Source organism: Ammospiza caudacuta, chromosome 5 (assembly GCF_027887145.1).
Source record: "Ammospiza caudacuta isolate bAmmCau1 chromosome 5, bAmmCau1.pri, whole genome shotgun sequence".
In the NCBI taxonomy this organism is placed as follows: domain Eukaryota; kingdom Metazoa; phylum Chordata; class Aves; order Passeriformes; family Passerellidae; genus Ammospiza; species Ammospiza caudacuta.
In genome coordinates this window covers 53,661,459-53,686,934 of record NC_080597.1, presented here as the reverse complement: position 1 = coordinate 53,686,934, position 25,476 = coordinate 53,661,459, and the positions used below count along the sequence as shown (strand labels likewise).

At 38.7% G+C, this 25,476-nt stretch overlaps 1 protein-coding gene across 1 annotated transcript in view; it reads right to left on the bottom strand.

The window, feature by feature from the left end:
* The window catches only part of MET (MET proto-oncogene, receptor tyrosine kinase), an 89,491-nt gene that overhangs the window by 45,917 nt on the left and 18,098 nt on the right, over nt 1–25,476 (bottom strand). The window contains exons 2-3 of the mRNA XM_058804689.1: nt 22,690–23,904; nt 10,385–10,576 (exon numbers count right to left, since the gene is read on the bottom strand). Coding sequence (XP_058660672.1) covers nt 10,385–10,576; nt 22,690–23,889 — 1,392 coding nt within the window. The 5' untranslated portion in view covers nt 23,890–23,904. The remainder of the gene's footprint in view (nt 1–10,384; nt 10,577–22,689; nt 23,905–25,476) is intronic.

Here is a 25,476-nt window from a genome sequence, read left to right as displayed (position 1 = left end):
TGTTTTGATGTAATTCAAGACTTAAATAAAATATATGAGCAGTTAATTCATGCCGATAACTGCTTCACATCCCAGAGGTATTTTTAGTTTGGGGTTGCAAGAGGCTTTTTTTCTTTAAAAATGAAACTGGCTTTGTTACGGGCTTTGCTATGGATTTATTTCACAGCACAGAAAGTACAGATTTTAGAAATCAATAAAGTATGATCGTTTTTGGTGACACAGAAGTATGGTCTCTGACTCAGTGTAATAGGGCATGAGCTCTGTTTTTCTATTCAGGACAATGAAAAATAGAATGGACTGGAAAGCTGCATGAAAAACCTTGATTAATGTTGGCATTATGGGGAGAGGTAGCACCACAGCTGCAAATACCTTTTTAGTTGATCATTAGCCATGTCTCATCTCGAATACCCACTGCTATAAAATGCTAAGAATTCTTTTCCATCATTAATCCAGGCTTCCTCTTATTGCCAAGAATTCTTTCTGATTGAGCCACAGTGTTAACTCTTTAAACACATCTGCATTCCAACGTCAGAGCAATACATGAAAATTTGGATTCCATCTCTACAATCTTGGAAAAATTACTCAGTACTTTAAACACTGACTGACCTTTATTTTACTGAGGTTGATAGTCAAATCACCTGCTCAAAGCCCAAGTGACTAGACTTTGACCTCATGACATACAGGGAGCTCAGATTACACTTCCTAGCACACAGAATGAAAGTTTGGATTTTGCTTAGAACTAATCTACCAGCCTACAATGCTGCTATAACAGATACAAGATGCAAAAATGTTCTTTTTGGTCCATACAACTGTGTGATTTTTGCACACATCAGCCCAGTCCTTGAAATTCTATCTTACCCTTATCCAACATAAACCTGAAAAAAAAAAAAAGCAATTTGAAGACAGCTTCTACAGCAGGAGGAAGAGGCTACTTAGGACTCCAGTGTCGTTCTCATAAAGCTCTGATTTTTATAGCTTGGAACTGAGCTGGTATGTGTGCAGCATAAATTTCATCTGTCATGGACACACTGACATACAGGGATCACTACCATGAAAATTGTTCAGTACTACAGGAGATTTTTCCCTCTGCAAAGACTATAAAATTCTTGGGGTTTTGAGGTGTCTTTTTTGGGTAAGGGGAGGGGGGAGAAGAGTGGGTATTGGATTTTTTTTGTTTTATTTTCATTTTAGTAATTAATTTATTAACCATTCACTTCTGCAGTGCATAAGAGAAATGAAAGCTTATTTCCATGCCTCCACTCAAGCAATTAGGATAGAGGGAAGGTCTAGCACAGGTAATTAACCAAAGCAGAACAAACAGACATTTGTAGTAAATGGTCAGTGACTGCAATAGTAAGAAGTCACCAGAGGTGTTGTACAAGCTGTCTGTGCTGGGGTCCAAACTGTTCAATACACCCATAAATGAGTTGGAAAAGTGGTTGAGCAGTCCAGTGATAAAGTTTTGTGATGATCTGAAGGTATTCAAGGTGGTTAGGATGAGGACAGACTATATAGGATGGCAGAAGGACTTTACAAGACAAGGCAATAAAATGGCAGATGAACTACAACAATGATAATTAATTTAAAGCAGTATATGTTAGATAGTTATCTAACTGCTTAGCAGCAGCCAAAACCAACCTAATAAAAACTTATAAATTATTAGAAAAGGATTAGAGAACAAACCAGAAAACACCCTGATAATAATATCAGGATAATGATAATGATATCATATAAATTCATGGCTTGCCTGAAACTTAAAATCTCTGTGCAGTTCTACTTGCCTCCTGGCAAAAAAAAAGAGCATGTTAAAAAGGGGTAAAGCTCAGAGAAAGGTAACAGAGATGATCAAAAGGCTGTAATGAGCAATGATTGAGTATGGTACCTGTGGAATCTCTATGATGAAGGAATAGAGAATCATGAGTTGGTAGAGACCAACCCTACACTCTCTTCTACAACCACCCAAAATGGGCTGTGGCCAGCTCAGGGTTGGTCACTTCTCCCAAGTAACAAGTGATAGGAAAAGAAGAAATGGCCTCAAGTTGCAGCAGGGGAGGTTTAGAATATATTTTAGGGAATATTTCTTCACTAAAAGGGCTGTCAAGCAGTGGAACAGGCTGCCCAGAGAAATGGCTGAGTCTCTGATGACTCACATGTAGAAGTGACACTTAAGGGCATTGTTTAGTTTTGGACTTGGCAGTGTTAGGTTAATAGTTAGACTCAATGATACTAGAGGTGTTTTCAGTCCTAAATGATTGTATTATTCCACTATTTAATTATAATAAAAATTCTAAACACCACCAAAAGACAAAAAAAAAAAGACTTGGGTTCAAAGCAAACAAAAGAATATGACATCCTAGCAATATGTGATGACCTATGGGACTCCCTGTCAAAGGATAAGAATACAAGAGAAATGCATATCCAAAGGCAAAATGCACAGGTACGTGGAAAGAACTAAAGAGACAACAATCAATAGCTCAGGAAATTCCCAGAAAAGAAAATAGTTGGGAACTTGAAGCAGAAGGTAGCTATGTGTGTCTGGGTCACTAGGCATCCACTAGTCAATACCACCGGAGACAGAGCACTGAATTATATGGACCTTTCATTTAAATCCATGTGGCTCTTCTGGTATCTTTAGAGAATCAGGTTCAATATCAGTAACTACGACAAACACAATATTTATGTCTCTCTATTTAGAGAAAAACACACAATTTTCTTCCAGCATTGCTTAGACTACTTCCATGAAATACTTTCATGAAGATAACAGACAACAGTTGATTAATGAATGAATATATTAATGTATTCTTTAATACTGGGAGTCAGTGATCGCTTAGGTCCATGAACACTAAAGCTATTAATTTAAATATTATTTCATTGCCATCAGCTGGTATTAATATTAAATATGAAGACTTGAGTCTAGGTTTGTCTGTGTGTAATATGGCAAATTAAGACTGTAATAACTTGACTTGAAAATCAGCATGCAACAGCTTATTTTAAAAATCATTCCAATGCTCAGTTGTGCTAGTCAGCAGGATTGAATTACAAATGTAACTGTCTACATGTTGAAATATTTTTTGCAAAAATGAGAGGCCTTCTAAAAGGAATCCAATCTAAGTATCATGTTGTTATTTTTTTCCCTAGATGTCTGGCAGGTGTATGCCATTATCCAGCAGAGATAGGCTCAGGGTTAACTATATTCTGCAATGCCTCAAATGCCCTGGGATATGCAGCCTAGCCTTGCAAAGGGCACATATGTAGCTCTCTAAATGCTGTATATCATTCTAATCCATGAAGAATAGAATGGATTTCTTCTGAAGAGTGTAAGCTTTTCTACTCAAACTGAATATTAAAACATATGTGCTCTCAAACCAGTTATTCAGCGCCAGGTGTTAATTTTAATTTGGCTACATGGATTTTGCATTATGCAGTGTTTGATACCTTTTTTTCCCTGGGAGAATCAAGATACATTCTTTACTACAGAAAGAACTGCTATCATAAATGCCAAAAGTTGAGCCACCAATAGGAAAATGCTGCTTATCAAGAGTTACCACAGTTTTCTGTTGCCTTAAAAATGAAAGATGGAAGGATTGCAGCTACTCACATTCCTACAAATGCTTGTGTTCACAGTTTACATGTAGCCTTAAATAGGTCAGACTGCTAGTATTGAAAAGCCAGATGAATTGCTGGGCCCCTAAGATAGGACAAGAGTGGGCACTGAGGACAGCCTTTGCAATGACTCCGTGGGCATCCCATCACTCTTTCCCCCTCCAGGCTTTGTAGGGTTTAAAGTCCAGGCTCATATATTTCTTGACCTTCTTGCACTTGGTTCAAGTGCAATATGGCTTGCCACTTGCGCAGGTGGGTTTTATCACAATGACATTTGTCTAGAGGGACAGGAACTGGATCAAGAGGAGTTTGATAAATTCAAAGGTGCCTATGGCTTCTAGTACACCACAGAATAAACTGGATTTGACTGAGCGCAGTGAAAGATGCAAAGCTCTGAATTTCTTTGCTCTGTGTCAACTCATTTTGCTGACAGGCACCATGGCTCTGAGTCTTGATTCCTGGAGTGGTGAGGTCTTGCTGCTTTGCTGTTTGCAAGAGGAGAGCAATGTTGAAGACTTGGCTCTCTTGCTGAATTCTGGGACAAATTTTCCCAATCCTTGAATGCAGTTACAAATAAAAAGCAGATGTGATGAGTTTTTTTCACTGATTTCTGTAGCACACATTATGTTCCCTGGCATGTAGTCTATGAAAGCAGCTACAACACATGCTAAGTTCTCTTATTTTGGGGAAATGAGACGTATGTTAAAGTTTGGTGGTGGTGTTTGTTTTTAATCATAAGTATTACTGGGAAATGAGTGTGATTATCAAGTGTTCTGTCTACTTGGATGTGAAAGACAACAGATTTGTGCTCAGTGTGTGAGAATTTCCCAAACCATTGATTTCTGAGTGCCCCGTTCCTATTCCTCATAGGGCAGAATCAAAGGCAACAAAAGAAATGATAGGGCAGCAGGTTAAGGAAACCCCAAAAAGCTCTATCATTCAAAGAAGAATGAAATTATGAAAGTCGTTGTCACAGCATACCACAGAGGAGAAAACAAAAATAAATTAAAAAAACAGTAAGCAAAACTTTGGAGAAAGGAGTCCACAAACTACTAAGTGCCAAATATGGGTGCAATTTCCAGCTCAGAATATCTTTGGGTCACTAAGTGCCAGAAGCTGGAGGGTACTGAGAAAGCTATGACTGTGTGCTTTTACATGTCTCATACCTCTCCCTTCTCCATCTTAGGCCCTGCCAGAACTCTGCTCCTTGAGCCTTTACTATAACCCCATATAACCTTTCTTAGCAAAAAGTCTGGTTAAAAATACTGGGATATAATGGTTCTCTAGAGTAAGGCTTGCATTAATCTGTACTGTTGCATGTCTAACAAGTGCAGAGAGCCCCCCGGGAGGATGAGTGGCCTGTTGCCTGGTGCGTAGTACTCCAGCAAGGCCTATCTGTACCATCACACTTTGCTTTTTGTGCCCAAAGCTGTTTTCTGTCCAGAATTTGCTCAGACATGACAGTGCATTACCATGTTTTGCTAATGCTTGGCTTTTCAGCTAGAGCTGGCTCGTGCTCAGCCAGATGGGACAGGACTGCAGCCAGCATGTGGCTGATGGCACCTCAGAGTTTATGTATGCCCATGGGAAGACCCTTTCCTCACCTCCAGAAGCAACAGGATGGATGGATGTCCCACTGAACCATGAAGATGAGAGGGCCCGTGGTGGGGTCCCTCCTTCTGCACTACTGCTGCCCTGCTGTGCACTGAGTTTCACTGGCATAGTCAGAAGGATGAGGTGGGCCTGCTTCCAAAATTACATCCATAGAGAGTGGTTGCCCATTTTAGCTGCAAAACATACAGTGAACACCACTGAAGGCCACCAACAAGCAGTTGTGGTGCTTTTGCTGGGGTGCTACAATGCTGAGGCCAGATTCAAGTGTGGGGGCACATGCACTGTTCTGCTTCCAAACATACTCTAAGGCTGAAATCCAGCCTCTGCTATGTCAAGGGCATTGACCTCTAGTTCATTGTTATGGCCAGACCAAATGTGAGCTTCCAAGAATAAATCTTGGTAGACGTTCCCATATCCCACACTTCCCAGAGCTACCACAAAGATTTCCCCTTCCTGAAGAACTCATTTCATCATCACTCTAAAAACACTCTCTGAAATAATGCCAATTTTAGATAGAAAAAAACAAAATGCCTTGAAACCAAGAAGAAAAAAGGAACGATATTTTATCTCAATATATCATGGAGTTGTTTTTTTTTTTTTTTCCAGAAACTATAACTTCCCAAAATACTGGCTGGTATATAAGTGTCTTTTCTAGCTGTGAGTTGTATTCTCAGAGTAGTTTGGTTTGAGCAGAATAAGGCTGTTTTGCACCAGCTGAAAATCTGATTCCCTCAGCTCTAGCAGTGTGACTGGGTGCTGTTTTCTAATCAAATAACCACTGTGAAATACCTGATTCACTTTGCACCCAACAGCTGTAGTTACAGTCTGTGTTCCCAGTCACAGTCTGAAAACAAGCACAATAAGAAAGGCTGAAACAGCTGCAACTTCTCAGCAGAAAAAAAAAAAAAGAGAAGGAGAAAAAAAAGTTTGTTGTCAGGCTCCAGCTTAGGAAGGAAGTAAAACCATTTTTCTTTTCTGTCTCATGCATGTCAGCTGTCTTAGAAAAATTATTACTGGTCTGTTTTGTAACAGAAACTCCACAATATTTAGTAAACTACAAACTCCAATCTATTCATGGCCAAATACAGATTTGACATTTCTGAGGCAGCCAAAACATGCTCAGTATGTGAATGGGCTGCAGTACTTTTCAGGAGAAATCTGGAATTCACCTCATGGCCCTAATTATCCTCCTTAGAAGAACACATGCATCTTCTGTATTTGGACCATTCAGATTGATTTTTTTTTAGTTCCAGATTTCAGCTGAAAAAAAGAAACATTTAGTGAAGGAGGCTATATTTACTTTCCAGTGTTAGTGCTTTCCAAAGCTGTTCAAGTGAATAATTCTATTTTATCAAACTAAAAGCAAAAAACAACAGGTGAGTATTCCTTGGTTGGATAAAACATACATATCTTGCATTCTGATTATTACTGGCTCTTTAGAAAGATTTTTCAAACTAAGTAAAATGTGGGCTATGTTCTGAGTTGGGTTATTAGTAATGCTATAAGCTTTGGGGAATCACTTGTAAAGTTAGGAACTATTCATTGTGATAAATCCCTAAATAGATTAAAACCCCAGAATCTGGCACCCATCACCTACAGAAGGAAAAACGTACATGTTAAAGCTATTTAATCTATGAATTTTGCAGTAATGCTGTGCTATAGCCATGGGGTAAAGACATAAAAATAGATGGAGATAGAAATAGAGTTGGAGACAAGAGGAATGCAGGAAGGTAGAAAGTGATGAGTAGAAGAAGAAAAGCAAAAGGAGATGGAAAGATGACAGGAAAGAGGAAAGAAAAAAAAGACAGACTCAAGTGGTTGGCTGCTGATCAAGTATAAACAAGTACAATGGGGGTATGACATTTTCAAATAAATTTCTCTCAGGTTCAATAGCTTGCTGCTGCACCTATTTGCTCCCACAGCACAGGTTTGGAGCTCCAACTCAATTTAGATGACAAGATCACGTTTACAAGAGGTCCCCCCCTGCCACCTCCTCTCCCCCCCAAATCTTTCGTAACAACTACAAGAAACCCTAAATTAATATAGCAAAAATGTGATTCAAATGTTCATTACTTTCACCAAACTGATGCATATCCGGACACTTCAGGGTGTGGTCAAAGACAGAGATACTGTATTACTACTGATTTTAATCTCATGGATGGCTGCTAGTACTGAAATTTATGTCAGAAACCAAATTGTCTAAATATAGTAAGGTTTGGTATTTCAAAGAAGATACAAGATTAACTGGGTGCACTTGAAGGGCTGAGCTGAATTTCTAAATATAGAAAGCTATACATGAATATTTTTTTCATTTGCTTTTAAATAGTTGGCATGATAGTATGTTCTCAAAATACTAATACAATACAACCAGTTTTAAAACAGGTTCCCTGATAGGTAGAATTTTGTAAATAATTTTCTCTGAAAGCATGCCTGTGTCTGAAGTCAGCTTTGAATAGCTAAAAGTTACAAGGAAATTGCACAGGAAAATTCAATTTTTGCTTGTACAAAGACCTAAAAATATCAGTGCAAATGACTGTGCAAAAGAAGTGAAGAGCTGAGGATTCTTTGTGATATGTTCCAACAGATTTGTGAATGAAACAAAAAAGAACATTACATTTCTTTGCTAAAAATGTGTGGAAGTCTTTGGGGATATCCTTTTGATTAATTAAACCATTGTTAGATTATCCTGATTTTTTTACCCATTTTACTTCAGTAATGGTCATATAATAGCTTAATTTTTAATGATCTTAATCTCATTGCTGTTAATAGCTATATTTCCATAGAAACACTACAAATCTACTTTAGTTGGGCACTTCCTAACGAATATGTTTGAAAACACTCCTAAATCACTATTAGAGAAAAAAAAAAAAAAGGAAAGAGAACATTAAAATCTGCAAAAATCTGTGTCTTCTGTATCCTACTGATCTGGTATCCCTTCCAAAATAACTTAAAGACAAAACAAATACCAACCTTTTGTTTGGAGGTAGTATCATTAAAGGTAGTCAGTATGCTTATTCTCCTGCTAGCTGCACCCAACCCTCAAGGAAAGAGCTCCTATTTAGTACAATATGAACCCAATGCTGACTTCCCCCTGTAGCTGAAGCCAGTCTGATTCAATGATGAGAATATTTCTGCTAATGGCCATGTGCAGTTTACACAATAGCCTTTTCTTTTGATCTGTAACTGAACCTGGAATGGGAAATGTATTCTGGAAATATTTAATTGTTCCTTGAGTTGGGCAAACATCTGAATGAAGTGTGTGCTGCAGGATTTGAATGAATAATTTAAAGAACATTACAAATAAAAATAATGCTCCCTTGTGCTTTCTACCAAACCTTCCTAAAAGCTTTGTGACAGCCTAGAAGTAATGCTGGGACTAAGAGAGTAGTTGTTATTAATTGTATTTTGTAGATAAGGAAGTTACTTCAGAAAGGTTAAACAAATTGCTCATTTTGCTGTGTGAATCAGTATCTGCTTCCAAGAACAGAGTGCAGTTTGGGCCCATGCTCAGTGTGCAGCTCTTAGCATTTGCATCTCCTGCACAGAAGACAAACTGCAGCTTAAATTTACCAAGGTCATCATGGGAAGTTAAGGTAAAACTGGCAGGCTTGTCATTGAAAGTTTTGTTAAATTTTTTGGGGGGAGAAAAAGAGAAACGTGATTTTCTCTACTTTTTTACCTGTCCTTTGTGGCAAATCACTTTGAACTCTTTGCCTGTAGAAGCATTACAGAATTTGCATTATGCAGCTGGTTCTGTGTCTAGTCTGAGCAAAAGACTGGAGGTATAGGATTCCTTTTATCCAGACAGGGTGCATATTCTGAGAACAATATATAACCCTATGCACTGCATGTGGCAAGGAAAGGAGGGAAAGGGAGAGAAGAAAGGAAAGGATTAGTTCCATTAAAGGCTACATGTGCCCCACCATTTTCTAATGGAAGCTTATGGGAAATGGGAAAACTGGAATGGCACAGCAGCTGACAGTCTTCTCATTAACTTTGATGACTCTCTATAGCCTACAGAACCAGGAGGCCAGAAAGCTGTCAATACTTCAGGAAGTTTTCTAGAAGACAAATAGTACTGGCAAATTGAAATAACACAGGTCCTTGGGTGCAAGAAGGATCCAGACTGAGATGCACATCCAGGCTGGACTCTGGCATCTGGGGAAGGCAAGCTCTCCAAGGAAGTTACTACAGGATGACAGTGCTTGAAATAAGATAGGTGAACTCAAAGTATTTTTTCTTTGTCTTCTGGTGTTTGATTTTTACTGCCAAGAATTTAAAAGACTGCTGCTTGTATTCATTGTAGTTATTTAATTAGTCACCTACAAAGAAGTCATGTAGTATAATCTACCTGTCTAGATTAGTTATGTACTTAGTAGAGGAAGACAAACTACTCAGGAGGGTGATTTTTCTCTTTTTTATGAAAAACTTGTTATAGGACAGGAAGAACTGTAATCCAAAATAACAGAGTGAGATAGGAGTGAGCAAGAGCCTGAAAATCTAATACACATTCAGAGAAACTTGAAAGTAGGTGGAGAAGGAGCTAATCTCAATTCTACAGCTGTGAGTCATAGGCTATGGGTACACTAGCAAGGAATTTGGTGCCAGAGGAGTGGATCAGTATATAGAAACAACTAATGCTGAGGGTCCTGCTTCTACATTATAAACTGTCTTGGCCTTTTACATTGAATAGGTATAACCTGATCCTCTAGAGTGTAGATACATACAAAGTGTATTTTTGAAGCTGTTTGAATAATCAGTCACTGTTTTAGATCTTTCTGCCCCAGCTGGGGTTGAGGCATATTTCATGTCTATCCAAGATCCTGCTTTCAGTTTAGTTTTCTTTGAAAGAACTCTTGTTTATATGAGTTCTCAATATATGAACCAAAATTGTTCTGTGAACTAAGACAGCCAGAGTCCATGGTAGAGTTTGCTCCTCAACCGCTGTTTCAAACAACAAACTCCAGGTAACCACTTAAAATACTGAATGCTCTATTAGACACTTTATTTATATTCTAGAAGCTGTATTTTATTTGGTAATTTCAATTTTCTAATGCCCTTTTAAACAGAGGTACTAATTCTCCTCCCTTTTCATCATCCTGCTAAAGGCTAGTATGGTTTTTATTGTGAAGTTACTGTGGCAATATGGTAATATGGTGACATTTACCTGCATGAAGCGGCCCTCTGAAGTTCCCAGGTTAGCAATGGTAAGGTTCCCTTTGGTGAAGACAGAAATTGAAGTCAGCAGGACACTGTTGAACTGGCCCATGAACAAGTCAACCCTCTGCAGAGGAGTGGTGACTTCTAGGCGGTATTCATCATCCTGTGCTCTGCAGTATGAAGCGTTTCTTGAAAAAGCCTGTTTGAAAATGAAGCACAGATGAGCACTGTCTTTACGAGTAGCAATAGATCTTTGTCAGAATGAAGTCATTTAGCACAAATGCATTCGACCAAAAGTATTTTAAGATGTTTCAAACTTAATTGCTTCATCAGTTATGATGTTTCATGAGGGGGGCAAAAACTTCTTAATGTTATGGGAATGTTTCTATTAACTTTTAAAATCATGTCTGCAGGAATAAAATATATTAACTTTATTTAACTAGATGATATGTGTATAAGCACATATATTAAGGTATCCTTTCTCATAGTGACTTCCTTAATGTTGCTTCTCCAAAAGTCTGAGAATTCTTGTACTACAGAGCCTGCCCAGTGACACACCTACTTCTAAAACAGTTTCCTAAAAAAAGATTCTCTAACAACAACATGATTTTTTACATTAAAAATAACAATTTCCAATATTCTTCTCCCTCTATTTTCACCACCTTTTTAAGAGATAAGACACTAAAGTGGAGAAGAAGCCAGATAAAGAAAAGGGAGATAAATTAGGAAAAATAGGTTTCTGAATAAACGAAGGGGAAGACAGATTTTGATAATTACTCAGATTATTGTACTGATCATCTATGGTTCATGCACTATTTCATCTGATCTCTAGATGTCTTGAGTGTACTAAAATAATAGCTGCATTTGCAGGATTTTCTCTTTCCTTTTGGGAATAGAGATTGCAAGTTCTTAGTTATCTCTGAAGAAGAATATAACCTCCTAACAATTCAATAGTAATCTATTATTAATAGATTTCAATTATATTAGATTATCAATAATAATTCCATTATTATTGATAGTACATAATCTATTTTAGGGACATTGTGTAAAGATAAAAACCAGGAATCCCTTAAATTATCTTTAACCAGTTTAAATATGGAAGTCATGTAGTATGTCACCCACTTCGACATACTTTATGAATAAACATTTAGGAAGATTATAAAGGATCTTACAGTGGTTCCCTCTGTTGAAATCAAGAGTGAGCTCAATTTCTCCTATTTTTTTATTGGTATGTATTTTGTCAAAAAAACATGTTTTAAAAACATGTTTTAAAAAATCTTTAAAGAAGCTTGAGTGAAACATTTTCAAGACAGTCAAGAGTCTTGTTACTAAGTCAAATAGATCTGTATCATACCCTTACAGAGCATGCAGAAAAATTTTAGAAAGAGAAAATTTTACCATCTTCTAGATTCAGATGTCTTTTCTCAGAGTATGAAAAAGAAAGCAACAAATGAAGAATTTCTTGGCCTAACTCTGGTGAATTCTGGACTGAAACCCAAGGCATTGAAAATACTATCAAGAACATGTTCAGCCTAGTAGCTCAGCCCTTTGCTGTTGAGCTGTGATGTTTCTGAGCTGAGCCCAGCAACAGCACTGGCAGGCGAGGTTTTCTGCAGTCCCTAGGAGCTGCTGTCAGCAATGGTGCCAGCTTTTCTGAAGGTACCCTGTCAATTTACTGTAGCATTTAGGTGAAAGCCTACATCAGACCAAATGAGCAGCTGAAATCTCTGCACAGGGTCTTAATGATACAGGAAAAGGGCTTCTAAATTAGATGTGGTACAGCAGTGACTTAACACTTTGGTTATCTACATACTAAAGGTTTAACTGTATTAGTTTTCCTGTTAACTGCTAATATACAGTGTATTTCCTTCAGCAGGAACTGCACTAGGAACACTGAACACACTTTATTTTTTTTAACCCAGTCTTTGGCTGGGTTAAATCATCAATGGGCAAGTTTGGCTTTTCTTTGTTTTGGCCACCAAACAAGGGAAAAGCTGTACTCTGTTGCACTCATATCCTACCCAGTGTAAAAGTATTTCTGAAACATCTGTGCAGATTACTCATACAATGAGTATGAATAGTTCAAGTGCAGAAAGATGTACAGTTTTCATGCTTTTTGAAATAAGGCAGATTTCTGATTTTACCCTCCCCCAACATAGGATCTTTGCTCTTTCCTGTAACTGCTTTTTTCCATAAGCAGACTTTGGAGAGAGATGTTTCTGTGCTAAGCCTAAAGTACTTCCTCCTACATAGTCATTTCAGCACAATTCAAACATCCTAACATGCTGCCTCATGAAACCCTGCTCAAGCTCTTTGGAAAAAGTGGCTAGACTTTCCTGCTTACCCTGACACCTTTCTTAGCTTTTCCAAAGTCAGCTAGCCACAATGTCAGCTCAGCCTTCCTCAGAGATGCCATAATTTCGTCTGTCTGCTGAAGAACCTGTAGATTGTTACACATATGGTTCTTTAAAAACCTGGCACTTCATGGATTAACCATAATGTAGGGTTGACTGTTCAAGAAATAGGAAGGCTTTGATCTTTGAGTAGAAATGCAGAGATTAAAAGGCTACTTAGAAAACTCAAGGAAGATTGATAACAGGGAAAACTTTGTGAAACATGCTGCTTTAAATTAACACTTTTAAGTCTGGTTCTCTCTCTCTCTCTCCCTCCCTCTCTCCCAGTATACACATAACTATCCATTTGGCTGTCAATGTGGAAAAATAACTGATGTCAGATGATGCACTCTGGATACCATGCCAAGTTCCACTGAGAAAGCACACAACTATTGAAATGGACGATTAGAGCACGGGTAAGTGCCTGGGTTCAGCTACATTGCTTCTCCTGCAGGACAAGAGGTGCCAATTCTGCCTGTGATTCACAGAGAGGGCTTTGTTACTGTTAAGCTGGCACAGGTGTGCTGGTGGAATGCAGTGAGGTGTGAGCAAGCCCTGCCTTACAGCTGTGTCCAGAAGGCTAGAAGATAATTAATGTTATCTTATTTGTTCATACGGGAAGCTGTGGTGCTCTGGAATTTACCCTTGATTTGGCCCACAGAAGACAAAAATGCCAAAAATGTCTCTAGACATCACTGAGCTGAGCTATCAGGAGCTGTCACTGTTTTGCTGCTAACTGATGGTTTATACGTCATATTCAGTGAGCATAAAAACAAAATATTTCAGACAGAGTTGCATATTTGAAGCCAAAAGTGCAAAGCGGGGAAGGAATTATTACAAAAACTTGTGAAAAATCACAGAAAAATCTGGTTAGGTCGGTGTCAGAAAAATGATCCAAAAGTCTAGTCTCTGGTCTGAATACTCTACCCAGGAAAAAAAATGCAAATATATTTTTGTGAACATTTCTCTAATTTGCAGTGACTGCAAATTGGAGAAACATTCCTCCAGGCTCATTCTTCTAGAGCTGGTTAAAACCTGCTCTTAGTTAAGTGCAGTGTTCATATAGAAAGTGATATTATGTGTAATGTCCTGATATTATGTTTAATGTCTTGAATAAACTGGAGATCAATGACTTAATCACTGCAGAACATTTCATACTGTCTTGTGAGCCACTTGGAGGACATAATTAAAATTAAAATTTAATTTGACAAATTGGAGAAATGGTCTGAAAGTAACTAGGTGATATTTCCTAGTGCCAATCACAAAATAGTGCAGCCACGATGTAAAGCGCAGTGAAAGTAGGAATATGCACGAGTTTTATTTCCTGCTGGTTTGTTTATATGACTTCTAACTTGCTGGCTGTCAAGAATCAAAATTCAAAGTATCAAAATTTTTTTCTACTGTGAACTCTGGGATTCTCCCTCAAGAGAAGTGGTCACCAACAAGAGCCAACAGCATTTCTCCTTTCATAGAATCAAAGAATCCCTTAAGTTGGAAAAGACCCTTAAGGTCTGTGGCAAAACATGGAGTAGGGAGAAATAAGGTATTGTTAAATTACCTGGATCCAGATATCTGCAAATGGCAAAAATCTTTTTCCAAAGAAACTACTGTAGAGTTTCTGAATGAATTGGTGATTCTACATAACAAATGGGTTACCAAGACCATTAAAATCTAAGAGAGTGTATAAGTTCCTTGTATCTTTTCTTGTGGAAGTCAGTGAATTAAGATGAATAATCAAATTTCAGTTTTCAGAGTGGGTCCAATTGGAATCAAACACATAATGGATTTACAGCAGACTCTGTACAGGAGAAGTAACTATGAGGAATCATATCATATTTTCCTCTCTAAATATTTCCATGTATTTTCAGCCAATGTAGCTTTGCTGTTCTTGATACACCTTAATTTTCTGGGTTTCATTATTTCTCTTTTCATTATTTCTCTTCAGGTGAGAAGTGCATTTGATCACTGCTTCTCTCCATTGAAAAGAATGTAATTCTGGCCCAAATAATTCAGTGAAGCCAGGTAGTTGTCTGAGGATGAGAGTGACTTGATCTTCGTCATGGTAATTATGATTCTTGTAATCCTAAGGAAGGGAAAAATTAATCATATTGAAGGGCACAATTTTGCCAGTGGAAGCCCATTCATGTGCTAAACAGTTCCCATAGAAGCAGAGACAGAGGGCTTCTGGTTTCTTCTTGGCTGGAGAACAACACCTGGAGGGTGTGTGGGTGCTGTGAACTCAGGCCAGTGCTCGTGCAGGACAGAACATGTCTGGGACAGGGGACTGGGTTCTCTGTTTCTAAGAACTTCTGCTGAGGCAATGACGCTTTACTCTAAAAAGCAGAAGAGTTTCTTCCTCTTCTGTTTTAAACAAAGAAATCTTTCCCTCTTCTTCCTTCCTCCTCTTCCCAATACTCCTCATGTATTTGAAAGCAATTAAAAGATTTTTATATGGAATACAGAGAAAGCATGTCCCTTTTCTGAGAATAAAATTTTTAAAAGAACTCCATCTGTGTAAAATTTTACACAATATCATTTCAGTACTCCTAATTCTTGTTGCTTTGATCTACTCCTAAAATGAGATGGGGGAAGTTACTGTACTGATGCTCCACTTAAGGTAATAGGTAAAAAAACATCTATGTTAAATGTAATTAGTTAATACAAATTAAGATGATTTTATGTTCTTTTGTCAAGATCATTCAAAGAGTTATTTGCTTTTGTCATTGAACAGTACTGCATTAGTTCTTATAATCTGGTTAGTGCATTAGCACTAAGTAAATCCTATTGATTCAGCAGACAAAATGGACCTAAGTAATCTTTGTGTTTTGCTGATTTCCTTTATATTAATTTAGCATTTAACTCAGTATACAGATTATCAAAGAAGAGGTGTTGACTAATTACACATTTTTAAGAAATAAAGTAAGGCACTGGAGATATTGTGCTGATGAAAGCAGTTTTGCTGTACATTTGTAGTGTCTATTAGGTGCATGTTTCATGGAAGTCCTTACTGACACTGAAGCTGTGGTAAAATAGAAAAGCTGGGAATTCCATCTAGATCAGCCATCCAAAGATAATGCTGAATGTGGAGACCCTTATTCCAACAAAACATTGCACAACAACTGCATGTCTAGCCAAATCAGTGGTGCAAGACATGTGTGGGACAGAAAGAATTCAAGAAACTAGAAGAAAATCATGCAATCTGCCCAAATTTCCACAGACTGTGTATAAAAGCAAGTGACATCTGCCTTAAGAAAATTAAGCTGTCATTATCACTTCCTGCAAGATCATTTCTCTAGCATTTCTTTGTTTTCACACACCCTGTAGATGGTACAAGTAATAATTTCATGTGGCTTACACTTGCTTTCTGAACCATTTGTGCCATGGATCTTCTGCCTCAGCATTATTATTATTTTTTAAAAATTTACTGTGGGATTTGATTCTGGTTTTACTTGTATGTTTGGAAATGAGGAGTAATTCCACTCTGATGCAAAAGCTGTTTGAGATCAGAAACCCACATGCCACCTAGAAAGTTTGAGTAACACAGCTCTCTCCTGGATAGTAATTACCTGCTGTTGCTTTAGTGAGCAATAATGACGGCCAGATGTGGTCTTGAGTCAGAATAAGCAGAGTAAGTAGAAAACTGCTGAGGTAAGGTGGGTGCTGAGTGAGCTGAAAGGCAGATGCCTGCTTTGTCAGGACTTATGTGTCTCTCCATTGTTTGGCAGCAGAACACGAGAAAAATTCATTGCTTGCTTAGATGTGTCAACCACCTACCAAAGCCAGGTGGGATGAATCCAGGACTTAGATCTGCACAGAGTGCTGCATGATCAGCTTCTCTTTCTCTGGAACTTGGAATTGTGCTTAAGGAAATCCAAATAGATCTTTCAGAAGGGGCTGAGATGGTCCCATTGCAGAATAGTCATCAGCAGACTTGATGTGAACTTAATCTGGGACTAAGGAATCTTAGAATTTGGTCTGAACCCAGGAAAAGAGGCTCAGATCTGAATATTATACATCTTCAGGGAGTATCCTTAGTATTCTATTACTACTAGTATACATTTTGAACATCTCTTTTTGTGGGACTATAAAATTTTTCTAATTTGCAAGGCTACATAGGATAAGAAAATTACACTTTGTTCAGTTCTAGTCTTTAGACTTATTTAAGTGCCTTCAGAAACTGAGACATAAAAACCACATGACCAGATATTCATTTTAACAAAATAAAAATTACTTTCTGCCTGAAATGATTTCTGTGCAATTCCAGAGAAAAGCAGCAGAGTCACTTTTCCATACTAATGACCAATAGGGAACCATGCCTTCAGTGGAAGAATTTGATTAAAAAGTCTGGAAATGGAACATTATTAGTAACTCTGTCTGATAAAGCTGTGCCATTTGCAGAAAATGGTAGTTTAATGGATACTACCTTTTCACAGAGAAATCCAGCTTTCATCAAGAAGATGATAAAATGCCAAGCAGCAGCACTGGGAAGCAAGGAAAGACAGGTCCCTAACTGGACATCAAGAGAAGGAAAACAGTAGTTTTTGCAGCTGTGGGCGACTAAGAGGTTTGCCCCCAGTCTCCATAGCTCCTGGGCCTCCCAATGCCTGCAAAGACATCAGCCACGAGGGGAGGTGTGGCACTTTCCTAAAAAACTCCCCGACCTGCCTTCTTCCTTGTCTTGTCCTTTTCTCAGTGACTCCCTCATGAGAGTGTCCGTGTGGCCAGTTCCAGAGATGGAACAGCCCTTACCTCTGTGTTTGCTACATCTGCTTCAGCCTGAGATAACCTTCCCAGACCCACAGCCATGCTCATAGCTCACCCCTACACACTGACACCTGTGTCCCTCCTGTGCAGTTTAACAGAGACCAGACTCTCCCTGCAATCCCTCATGCCTGGCTGTTTGCCCCAGTCAGGTCTTCCATGGCCAGCTGGGTGCGTGGCCGTGTACCGAGTGGTGGAGGGGAGCAGGCTGGTGAGCACACCCTGCCTGCCCTCCACTGGCACAGGCACAGCAGAGACCCCTGGTACTGCCAGGATCCACTGCAGAGAGGCACAACAGCAATGTGGATGCAGCTTATCCCTTGTTACTAGGGTTTAAGCATGTCTTAAAGGGTGCCAGTGCACTCTGCCCATAATTCTGCCCTCCTCAGTTATTGTTCTGAGATGTCAGAACCTCCCAGAGGAGCTTGCATACAAATGGGAAGAGATTTCATGCCCAGGCAGAGTGCTGTATGCCATCTGATATAGCATTTCCAGAGGAATAAATGACTGGACAAATCTAATGGATTCTGGTATCTGACTTTCAGGGAAAATATTCAGTCACATTCTACTCGCAATATGAAAACATCTCTGTGCTGTGAGACTATCTGAGCAATTTACAGCAACCCATTTTAATCAGAGATATGTGGTGTTATTTTTAAACCTGACAAAATTCCATGCCAAACGGTGTGGGATATTACAGTTCCAGGGCCTCAAAAGAGTTATTTGTCTCTGTTTATTTTATTAAATATTCTTAGACACAGTCTTAAGATGACAGATCAATAAATGCCTTTGCGGTTTCCTGATAGAAGGCAGCAATTATTTTCTTCCATTACAATATAAGCATAACCTAATTTTACTCATCTGTCAAGTGTGTAATGGTAATAAAGAAGCATCACCATGTGTTTCTTTTACCTTCCTTTTTTTTTTTTTTTTTGTTTTAGTGATCTTCTGTTTTCCTTTCATGTTTTCCAACTCTTTGTGCCTTTCATTTAACAGGAGTTGTGACCAGTTTGTCTTGCTTTATGACACTTCCTGGGGGCATGGTAGCAAAAGCCTGTCTGTGACTTCTCTTTTCCTGTAAGGTCTAAGTATTTTAGGCCTTCACCTGAACTTAACTGTAGAAAACACAAAGACATAAGATCTTTACAGAACTGAATTTGGATTTCATCATTAGAGGTGTTTTATCATATAAGTCCATAATTATTAAAGTCAGGTAATTTGGCTTACAATAGTTTATCACATAAGAGATGCAGAAAGGACAAAAAAAAAAGCCTGTAAGATCCTGATATATCTAAAGACAACTGAAATGTATAGTTGAGATTGTCAAGGCTAAAATCAACTCATCTTCCTCACTTGAAATATCCCATTTAATACAAGGTAAAGATGCACACTACTGGATTATGACTGCAAATGAAGTAAGCAACATTTGTCTTCTCATCTAAGCACACCTCTGCTTTGGGGATACCACACTGGGGCTGATAATGACTAACTGACCAAATAAACTTTGCTGAGAGCTTACATCCAGTTTTCTCTTTGCTGTGGGAGATTCCCGAACAGTGATTCAACCCCCCCACAGCAGCTACCTCTCAGATATCTTTGTCCTGACTCAAGCAATAAAACCTCCTAACTATTACTCCAAATTTTTTTTTAAATTCAAAGCCAGCTCTGTTTCCATCTTGCTGTCATTTAAGTGTCAGCCAGCTCTTCCCTGAAGGAAATTATTAGGCAGTCCTAACTGGTCACAGCTCTGCTGAAGTATGTCTGACATCAATCAGATGCTCCATCGGATTCACTTTTCCTAACCCTGACTTCAGTGAGCCCAGGTTTTGGCTTAATATGTATTACACTTAAACACAACTGGAAATGTTTTATTTTGATTTTATGAAAATCCATTTTATTTGATTCCATGAGCACTGGAGTAAGTGAAGCACAGTTTAGTCTGGATTTATATCTTGTGGCTGGTTGACTTTGCTCTTCAACTAAGCTCTGATGGAGACTATTCCCATGGGTGAACAATACCTTCCTTGCGACTTCTGAAGTTTAGAAAGGTGCTCCTAAAATTTCATCAGTTCCCATAGCCTGAGCCTATATATCAGACCTGTCCCTGGATTCACACCTTTAAGATTTTTTATTGCTGAGGCTGTAAGGATAACTAACAGAGACAGACCTAAAATAGCATGACCACATAAACTTCATTCCTTTAGAAAACAAGGCCAAACCAGAAAAAATTTTGCTTATTACATCAAGATGAGTGGAAGTTTTACTTATTTTTGCTTTAAATAAGAGAAGAAAAAATTCAGGAAGTGTTTTGGATATATCATTCAGGTTTATTTTGAATTAATTTTACCTTTAGAAGCCTCAGATGAAACAGTCCTGAGGGACAGCCGCTTAAAAAGATGGACTACCCGAGTAGTCAAACAAAATTATGTACAATTGTCTTATGGGACCTTTTTTTGATAACATTAAATAGCTTTCATCAATCAGACTCTAACTGTAAACTATCAGAGAGCATTTCCTTGCAAAGAGTGCTAGAGGCTCATTTTTCTTTTTAATGTTGAAGTTAGTGATATACCATATTCACTGCTGGACTGTTTTCACTGTCCTATGACTTAATTTTGCAGTGGTCAGTGACTTTCACTTGCATGAGTGATCTGTGGTTTTATTCTCTTGACATCAAAGAGAAAAATCATCTTGGCTACATTACAAAAACCAAGTTTTGAACTTTGCAACAATAAACTGTGACAAACTCTCAGATTTTATAAAAGCTTTCTTTTAAGTTGAAGGTGACTTACAAAAAGGGGAAAAATGTTTTATGCCCTCATGTACACTTTTACAATGTACAAAGAAGGGCCTAAGAAGAGTTGGGGGGTTTGAGAATCTTTTTTTATTAAGTATTATTTAATCTCCAGCAAAATCAGGAAAGACCAGATTTGACATTTTAGGCCAAGCATAAGAAATAATGTCCCTTCCTTTTTCTGCCTGCTCCTTCCCTTCCTTCACATTCCAACCCTTCAGGTCTACTTTACACACCAGAGAAAAACAGGTGTACAAAAGATGGTTGGCAAATTCTTGCCAATCTCAGTGGCTAGTTGAAACCTCAAAAACCTCAAAGGACACTTTTTACTGGACCCTTAATGAGCCCTCTGCAATCAGGCAAAGGAAATGGTACAGCAAAACTTGAAAGTCTTGATATTTCAGTGTTAAGCAAACAATCAGGACAAAAATTTCTGACTGGCTTTATGCCATTTAAAAGAATCACAAGAAATCATAGAAACATTTTTCCCTTTATCAATTTAATGTAGCAGAAATCAGAGCTCTGATGCCATTTCTTGAAAATAGGCAACTTTAATAAACACGTCGGCAGTACAAGACATTCATTCTGATATGCAAAGCAGCAGCAGACTCTGGAAAAGCTTTTGAAACACGAAAGTACTTCCCAGCATGTGAAAAGCTGCAAATTATTCTGTCAATATTTTAATGGTATACTTTGCTTTGAAGAGATCACCTTATGAAATGTGTGTATAGGCAAGAGCAGAATGAGATAAGTTAAAGGCCACGAGCTTTAAAGACAGTCATTCACAAATCATATACCCCAGGAATATAGAATAAAATACTTTCAGAGAAGGACAATGGTTCTTGTTAAAAATGAATTGAAAAAAGAAAAAAAAAAGGATATGACTACCTGAAATGAAAAATTAGGACAGCAATAACAAAGTGAAGAGAGAGAAGCTACTCTGCTGAAGGTTTGCTAACTTGTTTTTAGTTCCTGAAAATGGCCTGTCCCCCTCCCACGAAAAAGGGCATGAAATGCTGTGTCTGTTGGGGCTGCTGTATCAGCATCCACGGGCAGTGCTACATCTGTGTTGAACACCTGGGGCCTGCTGTAAGCAGCCATCCCCCAAATGGCAAGGCTGCTGTGGTTGTGCTCAGATTGCTTCAGACCCTCTCTGAGCACATCCTGCTACTGGGGAGAAGCCACAGGGTCTCTGTGATGGGTTCTTCTCCCCAGACTGCCCTGTCTCACCTCTGGCAGTGGAGAGCAGCCCTTCCCTTTGACAAAACAGACTCCCACCTCCAACCAGAGCATTGTGTCAACATCCTAACCTGATGCCCTGTGCTGAGCAGCTGTGCTGCAGAGGACACTGGTGGTACTTGGGATGAAGAAGGTCTGTGACTCGCATTCTCACTTTGACCTGTCCCAACAATGGGATATGAGAGATATCATCCACCTCTAAAGGCAGGTTGAGCTGTTGATCTGTCCTGACACTGGCCTCAAACTGGCTGAGTAGAGCCCCACCACAGAGGCTCTGGCCCTCTGGTAGAAGACAGTGTGCCACCTCTGAGCTCCAAACTTCTTGTATTTGAGAATAGAAAGTTCCCCAGGTAGGATATTTAGGGGCCCGCTTCATAAGCAGGTGACTGAAAGTTCTAATGTTTCATGTTCCAAAATAACTGTTCTAAGTACCTGATTTCCACATTCTGTATTTCTTTTACAAGACCTAAAACCAGCACAGACACTGGCGAGAAGAAAAGGGAAAATTTCTGTGGTTACTCTGCTCACAGTATTTCATATGGTTGGAGAGCAGCAGCCTCCTGAAGTCACGGTGTACAGAAATGCAACCCTCCCACCCAAGATCACCTAAACCCTCATTCAGATACAGATTTCACTGACACTTTCTTGCAGAAAACTGATGTCAGTTGAACTGTTTCTGTACCAAGCATGACTAACCACATTACAATCTGGCTCTTCATGCCATATTCCAAACCAGCTCTTTCATTTTTTTCTGAGAAGGGCAGTGATTCAGCATTAACATACTTTTAAGTATGTGATGTTTTTCTAGGACTCTTCAGTGCACATGAATGTTTATGAATACTTTTTTTAAATATTAAAAGAAATAACTGCCTAAACGTTCAATTTATCTGCATCAGTTTCTCAAGCAAAAAACTACATTTTTCAGCCCCATAAAGACCTCAGTGATTTTTATACTCAATTTACATGAACTAATCCTTTTAGGGATAATCAACAGGAATGCTAAGCAATCTGCAATGATCAGGGACTTCTATTTTGGAACTGAAACTGAAGGGACAGATACCTGGCAATGGAATAGGCAAAGAGAGAACAAAAGTCTCAAAATGTAACAAATAAATTATCACTTACCCTGTTCAAGCAGTATTTGCTCTCTTTCCCATAAAAGTGTTGGAGGCATTTCATGTTCTGCTTGTCAACAATCTTGTTGAAGAACTCGTTGATGGTTCGCACAGAGACGGCGCAGACAGCAGATCGGTTGGTTGGTTCAGAGGAGTCTGGTTTGCTTTGTGCAAAAACACCATAGAGGATATCATCATTGAGCCCAAGGCCCATTTCGTGTGCTAGAGCTGCACCAGGCTTGCTCACGTAGGCAGCTTGCAAAATGTTGAATACCTCCTTCCGGATGGACCTCTTCCTTCTCTTTTCAGTAAAAATGCACTCAAGAGGCATTTCCATGTAGGAACGCATCTCTGAGTCTAAAGTGCAGAAGCGGATAATTCTAGTGTGAAAAGACTGTGAGTCAAGAGCTTCTCTCTGTACAGTCAGAAAATAGACAAAGTGGTCATTTTCAAAGGCATGGACGTACCTAATAGGATACGAGTCACGGAACTGAGGGAGGATATCTATATAAGACTGATCTGTGAGAAACTCAAAACCATCCTGTGTTTCTTTTAATCTTCTAACTGATATCGAATGCAGCACGTGGGGAGGTTGAAACGCAGATGTCACAGTATTTCCAACAAAAAAGTTGACAAACCTGTCCTTTTCAGTCACCAAAACTTTGGTTCCTAAAGTGCTAACAACACAATCAGGACAGTTATCTGCTTCTCCATCCGCCTGGGGTGAGTACATGCAGTGCACCTCGCTTTCAATGTCAGCAGGGTTGTCAGGGTGAATGATGTGACGGTGGCAGATGCCTCCGGACACACTACCACAGCTAATGAGCTGATCATCATAATAAGTTTCTAAAAGCAGTGCCATGTTGATGTTATCCTTCCATATGCTGTTAGATAAATTGGCTTTATCTCGGCAGTCTTCACATGGCGCACAGTCAGGGTTCTCCAAAACAGGCCCAGTCTTGTACACAGAAATGTTCTGGAGAGTTTCATTTAGTACGTAAATCTTATTGACTGCTCCAATATAAACATGATGCTTGTATAAAACTACATTCTGAATTGGTGTGTCTGCAATGAAGTTAGGAAGATCATATTTTACACCAAGATTCATCTCTGATTTTTTAGCTGCTTCTTTGCATTGTCCATGGCTCCTCTGCAGCAAGGCAAACAGGAATACAATAAACCCAGAAGGATTTGCAGTAAAAGGCTTCATTGTCAGAGATCTAATCTGTCAAAATATATTTAATGGGAAAACTGGTTATATTTCATATACTAAACCGTCAGTTTATCAGACAACAGAAATCCGTTTCTAGGCCGCATGTAGTAGCTGAGCTATTTCAGTTTAAGAAGTGTTGCAATCTTGCTTAGGATCATAATAGTTTTATTAGAAACAGCTACAATCACTGTAGGTACCCATTTCACTGCCTTTAGAACAATTCACAGAAAGATTTTCTTATGATGAGTTTCTCAAGACCCCTTGGCATGTTGTAGAGCAGCAAAAGAGAGAGAACTACTTCCACAACACCATTAAACCAGCTGACTGGTACAGTTTAGAACAGGATGGTGTACACATAGCTAAAAGCAAAACTGCCCAGGAAACTTAGAGGACAACAGCACACAAAGCAGCTGGAGCACTTCAATGTGTGGCTATAAGATATTTGTCAAGTTCTCAAGGGGTTGAACGGATTCCTAGCACAGTTGATCAAAAGTAAGAAATAGAAAAGACATGAAATAATGCCAAGATTTGAGCCTAATGGACTTATATTCTGTTGATTTTTTTTTGATTAACCAAGGAAGAGACACTTCACCAGACCAAATGAAGAAACGCCTCTCTCTCCCTCCCTCCATCTTCTCAAATCACTGTCTTTCATAAAGGCCCAGTTTGGAAAAAAGAATGTCTTTTTTCAGCCAGCCCTACTTCTTGGAATAGTCATTCTCCCTAGTGTTGACAAGGCTTTGTAATGTATTATTAGAATATTTTATGCATCATGTGGTGTTTGGCATGTGCAAGCTTTATTTTAGGCCCTGTACCACAGCAGTAAGTCACTCTGGTGAGCCTTACAAGACACAGGCGTATCGCTGTGTTGTAAACAAAGGGCTATCAAGTGACCTACAGCCATTAACTGATGAAATCAAACCACCTAGCACTTCTCTCTTTTTCTTTTACATCTCCACACAGCTGTTTGATGTGGCTTGAAAAACCAAAGGCAGATGACTTGTGTGATATTTCACCCCCTTGAAAGATCAATGAAATGAACTGTGGTTATGAGCGTTTCAGAGCAGTATCCACACTATGCCCTGTCACACCAGATTTCTTCTGTCAACATCATGACACATTTGCTAAGCCAAATTTAGATTCTTCATGGAGAAAACAATTATGCATTCTAACAGCAATATGATCACATACTTTGGGAAAATTCCTCTAACTTAGACTATAGTTAGGCAATTGTTGCTAATCAAGAAATGCTTGTGACCACTGAGAGAATTTAAAATAGATGATCTTGAAAATTACAAACTGAAAATTAGGAATCTGTACCAATTTTTTATTTCATTAGGAAATGAAAATACTACTATAGACCAGAGCTGTTTCAACTGTGTATAAATCTAGTGTTTTCACTAGATTGGATAAAACAATCCATCAGTAATTCTTGTGGTGCTTTATTTCAGTGTCCACTGAATTCTTTCTGTGGTTTACCTCTTTAATTACACAAAATAATAGGTTTTGGAAACTAATTGTTCTTCTTCCCTGTTATCTGATAAGAATCATGATTGAGAGTTGGGGATAAAAATCAGAAACACA